This window comes from Neomonachus schauinslandi, chromosome 8 (genome assembly GCF_002201575.2).
Source record: "Neomonachus schauinslandi chromosome 8, ASM220157v2, whole genome shotgun sequence".
Taxonomy (NCBI): domain Eukaryota; kingdom Metazoa; phylum Chordata; class Mammalia; order Carnivora; family Phocidae; genus Neomonachus; species Neomonachus schauinslandi.
Window position 1 is genome coordinate 115,425,467 of NC_058410.1, and position 16,932 is coordinate 115,442,398.

The 16,932-nt window shown below is 60.1% G+C and overlaps 1 protein-coding gene across 2 annotated transcripts in view; it reads left to right on the forward strand.

Annotated features, from left to right (window-relative positions):
- Positions 1-14,987, forward strand: part of GRM4 (glutamate metabotropic receptor 4) — a 105,143-nt gene extending 90,156 nt beyond the window's left edge. For both annotated transcript variants that reach the window (XM_021684584.1, XM_021684585.1), the window contains 3 exons: positions 1,391-2,326; positions 8,555-8,801; positions 14,938-14,987. In XM_021684584.1, coding sequence (XP_021540259.1) covers positions 1,391-2,326; positions 8,555-8,801; positions 14,938-14,987 — 1,233 coding nt within the window. The remainder of the gene's footprint in view (positions 1-1,390; positions 2,327-8,554; positions 8,802-14,937) is intronic.
- Positions 14,988-16,932: the final 1,945 nt, after the last annotated feature.

Sequence of the window (16,932 nt, forward strand, 5' to 3'; positions counted from 1 at the left end):
TGTGCCAGCCCCGTGCTGGGGGCTAGACACGCGGCAGGGAACATGCACAGAGCCCCTGCCCTCGTGGGGCTGACCTTCTGGGGAAATAGTCAGAATTTCCGTGGTGCCTTCCAAATGGAAGTCACACTAAGTAGCAAAGGGCAAAGTGGCCTCATATCTGCTGTCCTTGGATCGGGTGGGAAAACAAAGGCTCAGAGAGGTTGAGGTGTTCGCTGCAGGGCTCACAGCCAGCTAGCAGCACACCTGTGATCCCAGGATTTGCCCGCATCCGAGGCTGTCCACGGGAGCCAGAGTTTTCTGGAACAGCCACCATCGCCCTGTGTCCCTCTGTGGTCTCATAGCTCCAGCGCATGGGGTTGTCCTACCTCATTGTTCCTGCGGGGACAGTGGCCCCGGTTGTTGCTGTGCTCTTGGGCTCCTGGGGGACCACATGGCCCTGTCAAGCCCAGAGCCACAGGCCAAGCTCCTTCCCCGAGCTTTTCCTCCCGCCTCCCATGAGGCCATCTTTGGCCCCCCTCCTCTTTTCCTCAGCTCTGAAACCGTCCCCTTGCCCAGCTGGTTATTCCTTCTCTGGCCTCCAGGACCGGCACAGAGGAGCACCTTTCTGGCCAGGCCCACTGCTTGCTAAGTGTCAAGTCCTCCTATGAGCCACTCTATTTGGAACAGATGCTTTGAATATGGCTCCCAAGTGTAGTCCAACTCCCTTTGCTCAAGGCCTGGGGCTCTTCTGGGCCTCTCGCTTACTTACCAGACTTTGCTGAAACATTGAACTCGGTAGGGTGTGCCAACGTGGTTCCTTTGCTCACAGCGATTGTGTCTTCGGAGACACATAATGGCGACTAGCACTAATTTAGAGCAAGATGTAAAGAAACTCTAACCCCTGGGCACAGATTCTGTATCCTCTGCGCAAACTTCCGTTCACTGCCGTCTGCTGAGCGCAGCTTCCTGTGCCGCCCAGAGGAGGCCCCGTGGGCTGAGCCGTGGGGCAGCGCATCTCCCAGCAAGCCCATAAGTCACTTGCAGGTCTGGTTACAGCTCAGATCCTGAGACAGTAGATCTGGGGTGGGCCCCAAGGTGGCACTTCCAACAAGCTCCTGGGTGATGCTGATGCTGGTCTGGGGTCAGGGCTCCTGAGTTCTCTCTGCTTCCCCGTGGGACTCCCGGTTCTCATTGCTGCGCTCTGGGCTCAGTGTCTCCATACGGTCCTTAAGAGTTTTGGATTTGCTCAGGATGCCTCATGGGGGTCAGCCGTGTCTGAATCATGCGGGTGGGCTTATTTAAATCCAGCTGTTGGGTCCAGTGGGTCATGGCTGGGGTGCCAGCCAGTGGGGTGGCCCAGGGCACCGGGTGGCATAGCCTGAGACCAGCTCCCCTGTGCTGTCATTGCCAGATAGAGCGGATGCACTGGCCGGGGAGTGGGCAGCAGCTGCCCCGCTCCATCTGCAGCCTGCCCTGCCAGCCGGGCGAGCGGAAGAAGACCGTGAAGGGCATGCCCTGCTGCTGGCACTGTGAGCCCTGCACGGGGTACCAGTATCAGGTGGACCGCTATACCTGTAAGACCTGCCCGTATGACATGCGGCCCACAGAGAACCGCACGGGCTGCCGGCCCATCCCCATCATCAAGCTGGAGTGGGACTCGCCCTGGGCCGTGCTGCCCCTCTTCCTGGCCGTGGTGGGCATCGCTGCCACGCTCTTCGTGGTGGTCACCTTCGTGCGCTACAACGACACGCCCATTGTCAAGGCCTCGGGCCGCGAGCTGAGCTACGTGCTGCTGGCCGGCATCTTCCTGTGCTACGCCACCACCTTCCTCATGATCGCCGAGCCCGACCTGGGGACCTGCTCTCTGCGCCGGATCTTCCTGGGGCTAGGCATGAGCATCAGCTATGCGGCCCTGCTCACCAAGACCAACCGCATCTACCGCATCTTTGAGCAAGGCAAGCGGTCGGTCAGTGCCCCGCGCTTCATCAGCCCTGCCTCGCAGCTGGCCATCACCTTCAGCCTCATCTCCCTGCAGCTGCTCGGCATCTGCGTGTGGTTTGTGGTGGACCCCTCCCACTCGGTGGTGGACTTCCAGGACCAGCGGACGCTCGACCCCCGCTTCGCCAGGGGCGTGCTCAAGTGTGACATCTCGGACCTGTCGCTCATCTGCCTGCTGGGCTACAGCATGCTGCTCATGGTCACGTGCACCGTGTACGCCATCAAGACGCGCGGTGTGCCCGAGACCTTCAACGAGGCCAAGCCCATTGGCTTCACCATGTACACCACCTGCATCGTCTGGCTCGCCTTCATCCCCATTTTCTTTGGCACTTCGCAGTCGGCAGACAAGGTGAGTGGTGGGGCTGGGGGCAGGGGGTGGGGTGGGGGAGTGAGGGCCCTGAGCTGGGGGTAGCCTTGGGGGCTCGCTGGCCTTTCCCCCTGCTCTGGAGATGTCTTCTTCCACACCTCACTGCCTCCTCTGTCTCCAGTCTGTTCTCCAGCTTCGGGGTTGTCTCTCCTCTCTCCCACCCGTTCTCTTTTCCGGCTTCCCCTCCCCACCCCTCTCATCTCCCTCCTTCTGTCCTCCTTTTCTCTTTCCCTCCCTCTCTCCTCCCTGTCAGCCTTCACTTTCTTCTAGACTCTTCCCCACCTCTCTCCCTACCCAGCCCCATCTTCCCCACCATCCACTCCTCTCTTCCTCATCCTCTCTCTGCCCCTCTCTCTGTCCTCGCAGGATCCCCATGAGTCCCTGGATGGGGGATGGACCGCACTCACTCCTTCTCTCCTCGTCCCCAAGCCTCCGAAGCCCGGGAGCCTGGGGTGTCAGCTGAGGGTCCTCTCCTCCAGCAGCCAGAGCTGCAGAGGGGCTGCCTCCTGCTGGCTCTGTCAGGCCATCCTGTGGGCCTGGACATAGCCCAGGGCCCCGTGCACTCTGCCCACATCCCAGCCCCAGCACTGCCTGGCTTCTGCAGGGTTTTATCTTGAAGGATTGAGGGTCACTGAAGCCAGAGGCTAGAGACTGGGGAGGGGGGTTGTGGGGACCAAGGACCCCAGCTCCTCGTCCGAGCTCCATATCTGGGATCCTGGGCAAACCAGCTGGCTTCTCTGCCTCAGTTTCTTCATCAGCATTTTGGGACCATGATCCTTCCCTTGCAGTCCTTAAGGTGTTATAACAATCACATGGCCTGATGGGTGTGGAAGCTGTTTACCCACTGCGGGGCAGCTGGGGCTAAGGAACGCAAAGGAGGGTGATGGCGACAGGGGTCAGAAAGATGGCAAGGCAGATGGTGGAGGACCCAGAGGCTGTGGGAAGGATGCTGGTTCTACCGTCAGCGAGAAGGGAGCCACTGCGGGGTTCTGAGCAGCGAGGGACATGATGTAGTGCAGGTTTAGATGGAGCCCTCTGGCTGCTGGGTGGAGCCCTGAGGAAGGCAAGCCAGGAGCGGGATGGCCAATGTGGAGGTGACTGCAGCGAGCCCAACAAGGGGCTGCTGGGGCCAGGGGTGATGGGAAGTGGGGGCTCCTCAATGTGTCTGCAGGGGGCGCTGGCCGGATTTGGGATGGATTGCATGTGGGGCAAGAAGTGCAGAGGAGAGTCAAGGATGACTCTGGTTTTTGGTGTGAGGATCGGAAGGAAGGAATGTCTGCACCCTAAGGTGGGGAAGACCACAGAGGAGCCAGTTTGGGGGCCGAGATGGAGCAGTCATTTGGACGTGCTGAGGTCGGGCTGCCCATTAGAGGTCCGCGTGCTGCTGTTGAGCCGACAGCTGATTATACAGGGCTGGGGTTCAGGGCCGAGGGCCGGGCTGGAACTGGAGCTGGGGAAGTCGTCAGCCCATGGCTGGCATTTGAAGCCAGAGCCTGCCCAGGCGTGAGTTACTAGGGATGCCTGGCTTTCAGTGAGGCTGCTGCCAAAGCCATGATGGAGGGGGTACTTGTCATGTGCCTGACACTCTACCTACTGGCCAGCAGGCTCCACAGTAGCAGGGTAGGGTAGATAGCACCATCCCCATTTACAGATGAGGACACAGAGACACAGAGAGGCCAAGTGACTTGTTTGAGATCACACAGCCAGTAGGTGGCATGGCTGAACTTGACCCTGCTGTGCCTAACTCAGGAGCCCCCCACCCCAAGCCTGGTCCACACTGCCCCCCTGCAGCCCTGGGACACCTTCCTGCCCTGGGGCCTCCTTGGTAGGTGCCACCTCTGAACAGCTCCTCGAAGGCAGGAGCTGTGCCCTCCATCCTGAAACCCTTGGCCTGGCCCAGGGAGGCCTGTGGCCTGCCTTCCAAAGGTGGCCTATGGGCTGAGGGGCTCTGAGAAGCAAACCTTGGGGTTGGCAGTGAGTGCCCTGAGATCAGAGACCAGGTTTGGCTCCAGGTCACCCCACACACCTGAGCCAAAGCAGCTACCAGGCCCAGCTCTCACTGTGAGCCAGGTCTCCTGCCGCCCCCGGCCCTCCCTGCTGAGGACAGGTGCAGGCAGAAGCTCCATGCCCTGCAGTGCCCAGGGGGCCCACAGAGCCAGCAGGGGAAGCCACCCCCCACTCCAGGAAGCTGGCAGCTTGAGAAATTTCCTTCAGCAGCACCAGGAGGCTCCTTCCCCTGCCTCCTCAGGGAGTAAAGGTGCATGGCTTGAAGGCAGACAACATGGCAGCTGAGCCCCTCACTCTGCCTTCCCATCGTTTCCTCAGGGGGGACCCTGCCCTCCCAGGGGGTGGGACCCTCCCCTGCCTCCGGCTGCTGAGGCCCCACCCTCCCGCTCAGCCCCCCACATCTCTCCAGGCCATCCTGCCTGCCTCGATTTCTCCCTTTTTAGGAGGCTCCCCTCAGTATGGATGATGAAAAGGAGCCTCTGAAATGATCTCTCCTGAAGCCCAGAGAGGGGCAGAGACTTACTTGCCTGGGGTTACACAGCAGGCTAGCCTTCCAGCCACAGGTGGTACTGAGACCCTGCTCTGCCCCTGATGGCGGGGCGGGGGGGTGGGGGGGTACGGGCGGGACATGGGTGCCCCTCCCCTCTGGGCTTCTGCACGAGGAGGGGGCGGGGGATGAGCTCTGAAGTCCCTGCTGGGTCAGACTACCTGACTTCCTAGAGGCTCAGGCAGCCCAGGGGCTGAATCTGTGCCCCGTCCTGCCAGCACTAGGAACACGCCTGGAGAGAGTGGGGTGGGGCTGTGGTGGGGAGTTGGTGTGGTCAGTGGCTGGGTGGTGTGTGGATCTGTGTGCAGGTGGGTGCGTGTGTGCACTCTGGGTGGGGATGGGCAGCTGTGTACGCTGAGAGCTTCATGGCTGCTGGTATGTGTGGATGTGCAGAGGAGTTGTGTGTATGTGCAGATGTGTGCGTGTGCGGTTGTATGTGCGTATTCAGGTATGTGTGCAGATGTGGGTGGATGCCTCTGTGTGTGTGCATGTGAGTGTACCCAGGTGCATGAGTGTGTGTGTGTGCACGCGTGCTCCCAGGTGTGAGTCTGAGTCGAGTATGAGCGTACAGCTGTGAGTTCAGGCGTGTGTGTGTGAATGCAGAGATGCATGTGTCTATGGGCGTGCATGTCTGTGGGCATGTGGGTGTGTCCAGGTGTGTGTGCACACGCGCTTGCAGGGGCTTGGCGGCACCCAGTTCCCCCCAGCGTGCAGGTGGCGGTGTGGAGTGAAGCTGTCTGTGCTGCCCAGGTGAGCAGGCGGATGGGTTTCCCCACGCTAGCCTGGGTTTCCAGGGGTTATCACGGCTGCCGTGTGGCATTACTCTGAGCCATCTGGAGCGTGCTTTTTCTGCCGCGTGGGGTTCCCGCTCAGCTGCACTTGGGCAGGACCTAGCCACAGAGGCTGGCCAGGTGGTGGGTACGTTCATTTATCTGATTTGTACAGATTCCGAGCTTCTCAGTAGCCACGGGGTCCCTTGGACCCTCTGCCCACCAGACCTCGCACGGAAACAGGAAACTCCTCATCTCCCTCCACAGTGGCTGCTTTCTGCGCCCTTTGCCCCACCCACACCCATCAGCAGCTCTGACAACGTCTTCACTCTGGGGAGCAGTCACTTGTGAGGCTAAGGCAGGATTTCTTGCAGAGGACAGAGTGTAGCCAGGGCCTGACCAGAAAGGGGAGCAGGAATTCAGGCACCTCCGTCTGGAAGATGGGTTGGCTGGAAAACAAGACGAAATCAGATCCTTGAGGTCGCCTCTCACCCCCCCCCCGCCCCGTCTTTGAGACCTGCATCTGTGTCTGGGCCACATCCCTGCGGAGGAGGGGGTGCCTGCTGGGTTCTACAGGTTCTAGAGGACCGCTGCTTCTTTGATAGAATCAGCATGCTACCACCTCCTGGTGACAGCGTGTGCCTTCACACAGGGGGCTCCGGGACAATGCCTGAGCGGGTGGGAGGGTGGGAATTCCAGACCCCCTTTGATCGGTTTACACCCCATCTTGTATTTTGTTTGTGAAAAGGCTTCTAGGCTGAAAAGCAAAATAGAACACCAAGGATTGTACTCTTTTCCGTGCTCACAGCTGGCTCCATGGTTTTCAGGGCCTTGTGCAAAAAGAAAGTGAAGGCCCTTGTTCAAAAATGATTCAGGATTCAAGATGGTGGCAGCAGGGCATGAAAGCAAGTGTGTGTGCCCAGGGCTCTGCCTCTGCCTGTGTTAGTGGAGGGGCCTAGCATCCCACAGAGGGCCCAGGCAGAGTGGCATCTGGCCCCCAACACAGAGCTGTGTCCACCGCAGGGCTCACTCTGTCCAGAGAGGGGGCCTCTATCCCTGGTTCCACCTACTCTATATGGGCCCCACCCCCAATCAACAAGGTGGGGGCAGAGGGCCTAAGATGGATATCTGACTTAGAAACGTGACGCTGATACCCAAGAACCCCCATCGTGAGAGGGGAGACAGCCCTTGCCCTCAGGAAGCCCCCAATCTAATGAACGAGACGTACTCTCACCCAGGGAGCTCCCAGTCCAATGGTGAAGGTCCAGAAAACAAGCCTCATCTTGATTAGCCCAAAACTTCATTATTTTCCCCAACGGTGTGGAGCCTGTCCCCCCCCCACCCCCACCACCATTAGCCCCATCTCAGGGGGTGGGAGAGGTAGCCAGCACCCTCCCACTGGCCAGTCATGCTGGGAAGCAGCACTGTTACACAAGAGAGTGTGGCTTGTGTGTGAGGACAGGGGATGACTGTGTCCAGAGGGCTGTGTGCTCCCTGGGGGCCAGGCTCTCATTTCCCTGGGCCTGTGACATTTTCTGAACAGTGACAAATGAAACTGCCTCTCCACGCTCCCAGGCCCCTTCCCCATAGTACTGTGCAAGCTCACAGAGCTTCACAGTCTGGGCTTGGCTGACCTCGTAGGTTGGGAGAGGTAGCAGCTATCATCCCATTGCACTGATGAGAAAACTGAGGGTCAGAGAGGGCTTGAGACTTGCTCAGGGTCACATCGCTCTTTCCTTTCAGACCCTAGGGCTTCTCCAGCCTCTCTCTCAAGGGTAGCTGGAACGATAGCCTTCAGATCCAGGTCATGAAGTGTTTCTGGAGAAGGGCAGGAGATGGGGTAGATTATGAGAATGGGTGTCAGAGGGGGTTGGATAGAGCTGGGGGTCAGGGAGAGCTTCCTGGAGGAGGTGACACATCAGCCAGGCCCCAGGGGAGGGGGCCCAGGCCTAGAAACGTCAGATTTGGGGGGCAGAGCATTTCCTGCCTTCCCCATGCCCAGACCTGGGGACTACAGCCTGGGCCTCCTCTGGCCCCACACAGGCTGAGGGGGGCTGGAGGGACAGCGGAGGTCTGGAGAACTGGGAAGGACGGAGGAGGTGGGGAGGGGACCCCAGGGGGCAGTGGGAACTGTCAGGCCCTGCCTGGAAGGCCCCACTGTTGAAGAATGGATTATCCGACACCCAGATTAATGGACTTTCACTTTGCTAAACATCTGTCACCGTTAGTGCTGGCGAGCGAGCGTGAAATGAGCTTTGACTGTGCTGCCATCGCCATATCTTGCTGGGCACGGCGGCTCCCATGCCAGTGGCCTGCTCTGCACAGGGTGGCAGTGGGGGGGCGCAGTCACTGGATGGGGGCCTGGTCAAGGGGCTGCGGCACGGCCACTGGGAGTTACTCCAAGGCACCAACAGACGTTCATCTGACTCCCAGCCCTGTGCAGGGGGCTGCTCCTGGGAGGGTCAGCTGTGGTCCCCTGAGGTCCCTTCCTTAGGGGTGCTCCCCCCACATAGCATGTAGCAGTGGGGAACACTTCCGTGCACGTACCATGGGCCGGACGTTGTACATACGATCACCATTTACCAAGGCATTTCATGCTCACAGCGGCCCTATGAGGTAGGTACTATAATAGCATGCCCACGTGGGGAAACCGAGGCACAGGGTGGGGCTTGTCCAAAGTCATACAGCTGGAAGTGGTGGAGTCAGGATTTGAATCCAGAGAGTCTGGTCTAAAGTCCCAGCTGGACACCACGACTCCCTTCAGCCCGAAGTCAGTGGGACACGGGGCAGGGCTCCCGGCGTTTGTCCCCCTGTGTCTGTCTCTGGGGTCGGGACCGTGAGGCCGGGGCAGAGCCCTCTCTGATGGCGCCCCTGGCCCACCTCCAGCTGTACATCCAGACGACGACGCTGACGGTCTCGGTGAGTCTGAGCGCCTCGGTGTCCCTGGGGATGCTCTACATGCCCAAGGTCTACATCATCCTCTTCCACCCGGAGCAGAATGTGCCCAAGCGCAAGCGCAGCCTCAAAGCCGTCGTCACCGCCGCCACCATGTCCAACAAGTTCACGCAGAAGGGCAGCTTCCGGCCCAATGGTGAGGCCAAGTCTGAGCTCTGTGAGAACCTCGAGACCCCAGGTGAGTGCTCGGCCCTGCCCCTTTCCCCTGGGCCTCGCCCAGGCCCTCCTCCTTCTTGGAGAAGGCCAGGCCCCCCACCCGGGACCCTGGCCACGCCCCTCCCTGAGCCCGTCCTCTGGGGGTCCTGGGAGAACCCCAAGGCCGCGGGTGAGTGGGAGTTCCGGGAGAACTTTGAGACGCCAGGTTAGTGTCCCTCTGCCCCACCCCATCCTGGTAACCAGGAGAGAACCTCAAGGTCCCACCCCACTAGCCTTAGCTGCACCCTTCCAGGGATCTCTGACCACCAAGGGTGAGGCCATGGGGGGACCTGGATCATGTAGGGTGACGGGGGACTCTGGGATTTCTCTGCCCTGGTGCACACATCTGGGCCTGTGCCCTTTCAGTCCCTTTGGGAAAAGGGGTTGTTGGAGGGCCCCTGCCTTCTGGCCCTTTAGTAACTTGGGCACAGAGGCTCTGCGGCCAGCCTGGCCACCGCTTACCAGGGCCCTGAGAGATGGGGACTCAGGAGATGGGTCCCCAGGATGGGTAAGGGAGGAAGTGGGTTGGACTGAGGAGGGCCTCCAGAGGCCTCAGTTCTCAGGTAGCTGGGTGTTCCCAAGGGATTGTCCAAGGAGACCTCCGCAGTAGAGGGTCATGCTCTGCAAGGGACCTCGGCATCTGACGGGCAGGCCCAAGGTCTGCACCTGGGCAGGAATGTGCATGGGAGGGAGCGAGGCCGCCATCTTTGCCAGCTCCTCTGGTCCCCCTGCAGCCAGCCCTCTGTGAGGAGAAGAGATGGAGAGGAGAGACGGGCCAGGCAAGCGAGGGACAGGTGGGGCCTCCGGGGCACCAGTCGTAGTGGTGACCATTTCTTGAGCCCTGATCGTGTGCCACATTGCCACGCGACCTTGAAAGGCAGGTTTTTATCATCTGTGTAATACAGATGAGGAAAGGGAGGCTTAGCAAGGTTAGGGACTCACCCGGGTCACACAGCCAGCAGGTGGCTGGGCTGGACTTGACCTCCACGGTGGTATCCCTACTGCTTCCTCGGAGAGACGGAGGCCTCTCTGGGCTGAGCCGTGGGGTCTCCTGCCTGTGGGGTGGGCCTCTGGGGGCCTCCCAGCTGCTCCGGCAGGGGGGAGAGATGGAAGGGTGGCTGTGGTCACCCCCACCCCTCTGAGACCTTGGCTCCCTCCTTGGACATCGTGCAAGTGTCGAAATAGTTTAACTGGCAGCTTCTCCTGCCTCCCCCGCTCTCTGAAAGTCCTGGGGGCTCCCATTGGTGGGGAAGGAGAAGAGCCTCCCCCCGCCCCCACCCCCGGGGAGACTGTCAGTCCCCATGGGACCTGGGAGTTAGCACTCAGCTTCTTCCCTCTTGTCCTGGGAGAAAGGCCAGAAATGGACATTGTTGATGGCAGCGGGAGGGATATGGGCTAGACTACAGGCGGGACTGGAGCACAGGTTCCAGAGAGGAGGCCCTTTGTCACCCACCAGGAGGTCAGGAGAACAGGAGACCAAGTCTCCCTGGTGTGTTTCGGCTGGGGTAGCACCTCTCACAGGCTCCCCACCTCGTGGCCCTGGGGAAGCATCTTCCCTTCCTTTCTCAGCATGGCTCCCATGTGTTGAGAGACTGCCATCTGTGGAAAGAAGGGAAGTCCCTTCCTACATCCAGACAGGATTTTTCACTCCCAAAGCCCTCTCCCTTGTTGAGTGATCTTCACAGCAGTCCTGTGAGGCCGGGGTAGGGCTAGAGGTTTGATTCCCGCTGAGACCCAGAGAGGGTGAGTGACTCTCCTGAGGTCACACAGCAAGGTGGTGGCTGGCTGGACCCACACAGTGTCTTTCCCTTGACCTCGACTTCACATGGCCTCCCCATCTCTGTGTAGAGCAGTGCAGGTGGTTTCTGACATGCCCCCTTCTTTGATGTGCTGAAGATAAGGTGTTGCCCCCCTCCCCCCATCTTCTGCCAGATGACCTCTGGTTCCAATCCTGCTCCTCCTCCCAGAGCTTCCCTGGACCTACAGCCCTGGGACTCCCTTCAGGCCCCCCACCTGGGCCCTCCACTCTGAGATGGGAAGGGGCATTGTCCTCCCAGGACTCCCCACTTCTGGCCTTTCGTGTCTAGATCGGCAGAAACCCCAAATGCAGCCCCTCACCAGACCCTTCTGTCCTGAGCAGGGGCCCCTCGCTGCTCCCCCCCACACTCCTGCCTTCCGTTTTCCTCCTTCCCATGGAGATTTACCCGTCCCGGGTTTCACCCTCTGTGCCTTACTCTGCTGGTGCAGCAGCAGGTGTGTCCAGTGAGCTCTGCTCCAGGGCTCATCCAAGTGGGGCATTAGCCCTCCAGGGACCATGGGCGTCTAACTGGAGATAACGCCCTGACTCCAAAGGGTGACCATCATGGTGCTGTCACTGGCCAGAGGGAACCAGAGGGCAGGGCCTTTCCGGACACCTCTGATGGCTCCTCACTGACATGGCTTCTTCTGCCTCTGTTGAGGTTGGTCCCATGGGGACAGGGTAGAATTACCACCCCTTCCCACCCCACCCCTCCACCAGACAAGGAGCTGAACGGCGGCCTGGGGAAGGGAGACACAGTGTTCCCAGCCCCGCTTCCTGCAAGGGAAGGATGAGAGCTGTTTGCCCCCCTACCCTGCTGTGGGAGCCAGAAACCAGGGCCCCACACCCCCACTGTCCCTTAGCTCGGTGACAGCAGGAGATGTGGAGGTGCCGGGTGGGAACCAGGTGATTAATTCTGGGGATGCCAGACTGAGGGGGTGTGAGCAGGAAGAGTGGGGAGCTGTCACTCCTGTGGAGCAGGACATTTTTCACTCTGTCACTGGCAGGTCACGTATCTTTACACAAACAACAGAATAAATAATTCAGGGGCCCGATTGTGGGCAGACTGGGCACAGAGACCCAGGGCAGCAAATGGGGACTGTCAGCTCGTGCTTGCCACCGCCCAGCTAATTGTTATCTGAGGCAGCAGGGACTAAAAACCAGCAAGGGCCTATCACCGGCAAGGGATGGGTTCGGGGGCCCTTGGCTCATACCCTCCGTCCCTCCCTTCGGGCTGAGGATGCCCCTGGAGCGTCACTCTCCCCACCCTGTCCTAATTGCTATAGTATTTCAGCCCTGCCCCTTTGCCCACCTCTTCGCAGGGCTTAAAGAGTATTTCCCTCCACCCTGTGGCTGAGAGCCACCCATTTTACAGATGAGGGAATCGAGGCTCTGAGAGGTTCAATTTGTCGGAAGGGCTTCTTGGCAGGTGCTAAGATCCCCTGTACTGGGGAGGGTAGGACTGGACCTGAAGTCTCCTGACTCCTGGCCACAGTGTTTCCTTTTGAGCCTCACCATTAGCTCCCGGGGGCCCGGGCAGACTCACTGCTCCCATTTTCCAGATGGTGAGACCGAAGCTCCGCTGAAGGACTCTGGGGCCCCTGGCTTGTAGCTGAGGGCCGAATGCGCTTCCAGGTTCTGGAACCCAAGGATTGGATTTTCTATTGGAGACAGCTCTGGTCTTAGAGGGACGGCAGGGCCCAACTGTCCCTCACCTCCCCGCCACTTTCCCTCCTCCCGCCGCCTTGGTGCCCCTGGCCCAGGTGCCCGTTTCCCTACAGCTGGTGAAGGTTTGGCTGTTCCTGCTGCAGTTTTCCTTCACCTCTGAGCCACAGCTGCTGATGAGTTTATAGGTTTGGAAACTCAATTTTATCAGTTCACCCAGGGGGTGATGGAGCCCTGGGGAACTGATTCTCACCGGCCTGGCCTGCAGCTCGTGATTCACAGAGCCGGCTGCCGCCTCTTTTTCTGACCGTGTGGGAGAGAGCGGGGTGGAGACGTGGGCCTGGGGGAGCCCCTCAGGGAAAGAAGTCTGGGCCAAAGGGCCACCGCTCTCATGCCCCAGGTGGGGAAACGGAGGCCTAGCAGGGCAGCGGGGAGCTGCCAGAGGTCACAGAGGGAGGGAGTTAAGAGGCTCCTGTCCCCAGAGCGCTCATCTGCGTACCCGCCCACCTCCCTTTCAGCACCTCTGCCTTCGTGGCCCAGCTCCTTTGCCCAAGTGTGCCCAGGCCAGGCCCCTCTGGGCTGCTGCCCCCTCAAAATAGCCCTGTCCACGGCCCTTCTTCCCTCGTGGTCAGTCGGCACGCTGGAGGCACATGGGTCATTTTAGAAACGAAGCTGGCAAGCCTTGGCACGCCATAAGCCTCCTCCTGAAGTCAGGGCCCCGTTTCCTCCCATTGTACCTGTCCAGGTGCCACCTAAGACTTGCCACTTCCAGGCTATGGCCCAGCCAAGTGACTGTTCATGTTCTGCTTGAGTATTTCCGCCGACAGGGAGCTGAATTACCACATAAGGCCACCCCCGGCACTCAGGAGCAAGTTCTTCCTTCAGCTCCCCTGCACTCCACCCCGCAGGCCGCCCCGCTGGTCCCACGGGGAACCCCTCTGCTCACCCCACCCCCCACAAGTTTGCTTCTGGCCACTCTTGATGACCGTCTGGGGGGGGGGACCTAGCAATCCTGCCTATGTCGGTGGGCTTCCAGCTACACTGATGTGGTGGGTGGGCAGGATTGGGGACGCGGGTTTCTTCCCTCTTGCCCCATCAGCTCCCAGAGGGTTGTGCTGACGCTGGTCGCTCTCAGTGTCTGTTCTGTCCACGGAAGGCAGAAGAGGGGAAGTATGGGAGCAGCAGTTTTAATCAAATGACATGCAAGCGGCACACAGCCCTTCCACTCACATGTCATTAGCAGGAATGTCATTGAGCAGAGAGTGTGGGAAATGTGGTCTTAACTCCGCAGTCATGGGCACAGGGTAAAGAGGATCGGAGGGTCCAGCGTGCAGCCCGCCACACTGCTCCCCCTCCATGTCCTTCACTCTGGGCCGGCCACCCTGGCTGAGCCTGGCAGAGGCACCCCTTTTCTGGGGGACAGGCCCCTGATGGAGTGTCAGGGCAGCTGTGCACCCAAGGGCACCGTGACCGTGTCCCACCCGACCGCCTCTGCGCACCAGCACTCAGCTCCCACCCCAGGCAGCAATTCGGACCTTCATTACTCTCCACTGAGCAGTCCCAGGCTGTGGAGGGAGACCCTGGATCCAGACAGGGCCTCATTTGTCACAGGAGGGTGGCCCTTATCTGGCCTTGTCACTAGGCTGCCGTGAGGCCTAAACCCCAGCCTGGCAGAGGTGGGGGAGGCTCCGGCTGCCCGGAAGAGCTTGTCACCCAGCTGTGTGTGTGGGGGGGGAGGGCCCCAGGGGGCTGAGACCGGGAAATGGGGGGTATCCACACATGCAGCCCTGGTCCCGGTGGTGGCTGAGCGACGGCCGGAGTGATGGGTGCAGATAGGGGAGACTCAAGGCTGAGGTGAGACACGGACACCCAGAAATGGGAAGGGGAGCCACACTGAGGCCTGATGGGACCTCCTTCCACCTTCCTTGGGTGAGGGACGGGGGCCGAGTTACTCAGAAGGGCCAACTGGTCAGCTAGTCAGTGTCCAGCCTCGCAAGGCCCTGCCGCTGGTTCCATCATTTATTCCCTCCGTCCCAACCCGCCACTCCCATCCCCTAGGCTGCCAGGCTATGTTTAATGTCTGTTCTTTGCATGTGCTCTTCCAGATGTGTGCTGTGGACCTGAAACACTTCTGTTGATAATACTTTAAGGCTATATATAATTATATCAAATAAAAATGATTCTCCTCAAGTGTGGTGGAGTTAGGAGGTGGTGGGGGCTTCGTCGGGGGCGGGGTTTTGGGGGACCCTCCCCGAGCGGTGGGGTTGAGAGGGAGTGCCCCTTAAAGGAGGGGTCCTAATTAAAGTGACAGAGTGAAGAGGGCAGGGCACTCCAGGGAAGCAGCCTAGCCCCAGCAAAGGTGTGGAGGTGGGAAGGATGTTCAGACACTGGGTGAGTCCAGGGAGTGGGGGAACTTGGTGCCGGGGGTGGGGGATGCGGTGCTAGTTGGTGGGTGAGGAGATGCAGGGTAGGGGAAGGGAAGGTGGGGAAGCAAGGGGATGGGTGGGGTGAGGCCACCATGCTGTTTGCGGGATGTGAACTGCTTGGTTCAGGGGTCTGGACTTGATGCTGTGGGCACGGCAGTGCCTGTGCGGAAGGGGGGTGTTGAAGAAGCCAGCCCCTGATGCCTGGGTACCCCTGGTCTCTCTCTTTCCAGCACTGGCCACCAAACAGACCTACGTCACCTACACCAACCATGCAATCTAGCTAGGCCAGCAGAGCCGAACAAGAGGAGGAGGACCCGAGACCCTTGTGGCTGACGCATCGGGCCAGGGCCACTCCCAGGGGCCCAGCTGATGTCCTGCCTGCCCGTGGGCGCCCACGGACGTGGCTTGGTGCTGAGGACAGCAGAGCCCCCGGCTGTCATTGCTGGGCAGCCTGGGCAAGCCGGGCAGGTGACAGGAGGAGAACAAGGGGCCAGGCCAGCTGCAGGCCACCCCAAGGGCCTGCATCTTGGACCACGGCCCCTCCCAGCCCCAAATGACAGGGGCTCAGGCTGTGTGGGCCCCAGAGCTGGTTTTCTCTCTCCCTTCGTCTCTGCTGTCCCCTTGGTGACTGTCCCAGTCTCTTTCTATCCCTGTCTTTATTTTATCACTGCCTTTTCTGCGTCTTCACCTGTCTGAGTGCTCTGCTTTTCCCCATCTTCTTTCTGCCTCTGCCCCCTCTCCCTGGTACATCCTCCATCTCCAGGTCGCTCCAGTTTTTTTCTCTTGTGCTCCACCTGGGTCTCCTGTGCAGTTTTCTTTCCTGTCCTCAGCCCCCTCCTCGCCTTCATTACACCCAGCCTTTGCTTTCTCCCTGCCACTGTCGCCCAATTCACCAAATCTTATGTGTCGCAAAAGAGAAAAAAAGGAAAAAAAAAAAAATCAAAACACAAAAAAAGCCAAAACAAAAACAAATCTTGAGTGTGTTGCAAAGTGCTGCGTCCTCCCGGTGGCCTCTGTGTGTGTCCCTGTGGCCCGCAGCCCGCCTGCCCGCCCCCTGCCCGTCTGCCGCGTGTCCTGCCCGCCTGCCCCCGCCTGCCCCTCCTGCCGATGACACGGAGTTCAGTGCCTGGGTGTTTGGTGATGGTTATTGATGACAATGTGTAGCGCATGATTGTTTTTATACCAAGAACATTTCTAATAAAAATAAACACATGGTTTTGCACCCTGCCTCCACATCCACTGAGGGTCCTGCAGGGGGACCCCTGTCTCAACCAGCAGCAGGAGAGCCTGGAATTAGAGGCAAGGAGAAAGTGGGTGATGATGGAGACCTAGGGCTTCAGGGCGGTGGAGGCTGCCCCCGGGGTTGGTATGGAAGTGGGAGCCCGGAGAGGCCCTGGGCAGCGAGGGACCAGGACTTTGCAGCAGATTCCAGAAATCAGCCCCTGGGGGTCCCCTGAAGAAGGGGGATGTTCTATTCCTGTCCCCTGCCCTGCAGCCCCTACGGCAGGTACCATTTCTGCCCTGTCTCTCCCCTGACTCCCATTCCTCACACCTGAGACTCCGACCCCACCCCATAACTGGAGCCTGTCCTTCTCTGTCCAGCCTGGAACCTCTCCTCTTGAAAGATTGGCTTCCAGGGCTCCCAGCACCCACAGCCCTCCCCTCCTGCCCGGCCTGTCTCCAGGTTGCAGGTGCTAGGATGATGTGTGTCTGTCCTGGAGACTGGAGTGTGGCGTGTGTCCGTGTGAGCCAGGTGCGCGACACAGGTGTGTGTGTGGCACCTGCAGCCCTGCGTGTGTGTCTGTTTTGGCTGCGTGTCCGTGTGCGCTCCTGGCGCCTCCATAGGCATGCGTGTCTGTGTAGTGTGTCTGTCTGTTTAGGCCCAGGTTGGGGGGGGGAGTCCACAGAGCACCCACCGTGAGGATGCCAGCCACTGGCTGGCGGCAAGTGTGCAAGTGGTGTCCACAGCCGCTGGCTTCCTTGGCAGCTTGGGAGGTGGGGAGCAGGAAGCAGTTTAGGGGTTGGGCCCCGCCAGGGGTGAATTACAGAGCCGGGGACACAATGAGGCCACAGGCCGCAGCAGCAGCCCAGGCTTCCTGGCCCCGCCCCCAGACCCCCTTCCCCCTCCCTGGCCAGCGGGTGGGGTGGGAGCCAGGCTGGGACTGGGTGTGTGTGTTGGGGGGGTGCGTGTAGAGGTGAGGCTGGTGCACTGAACTGGCCACTGG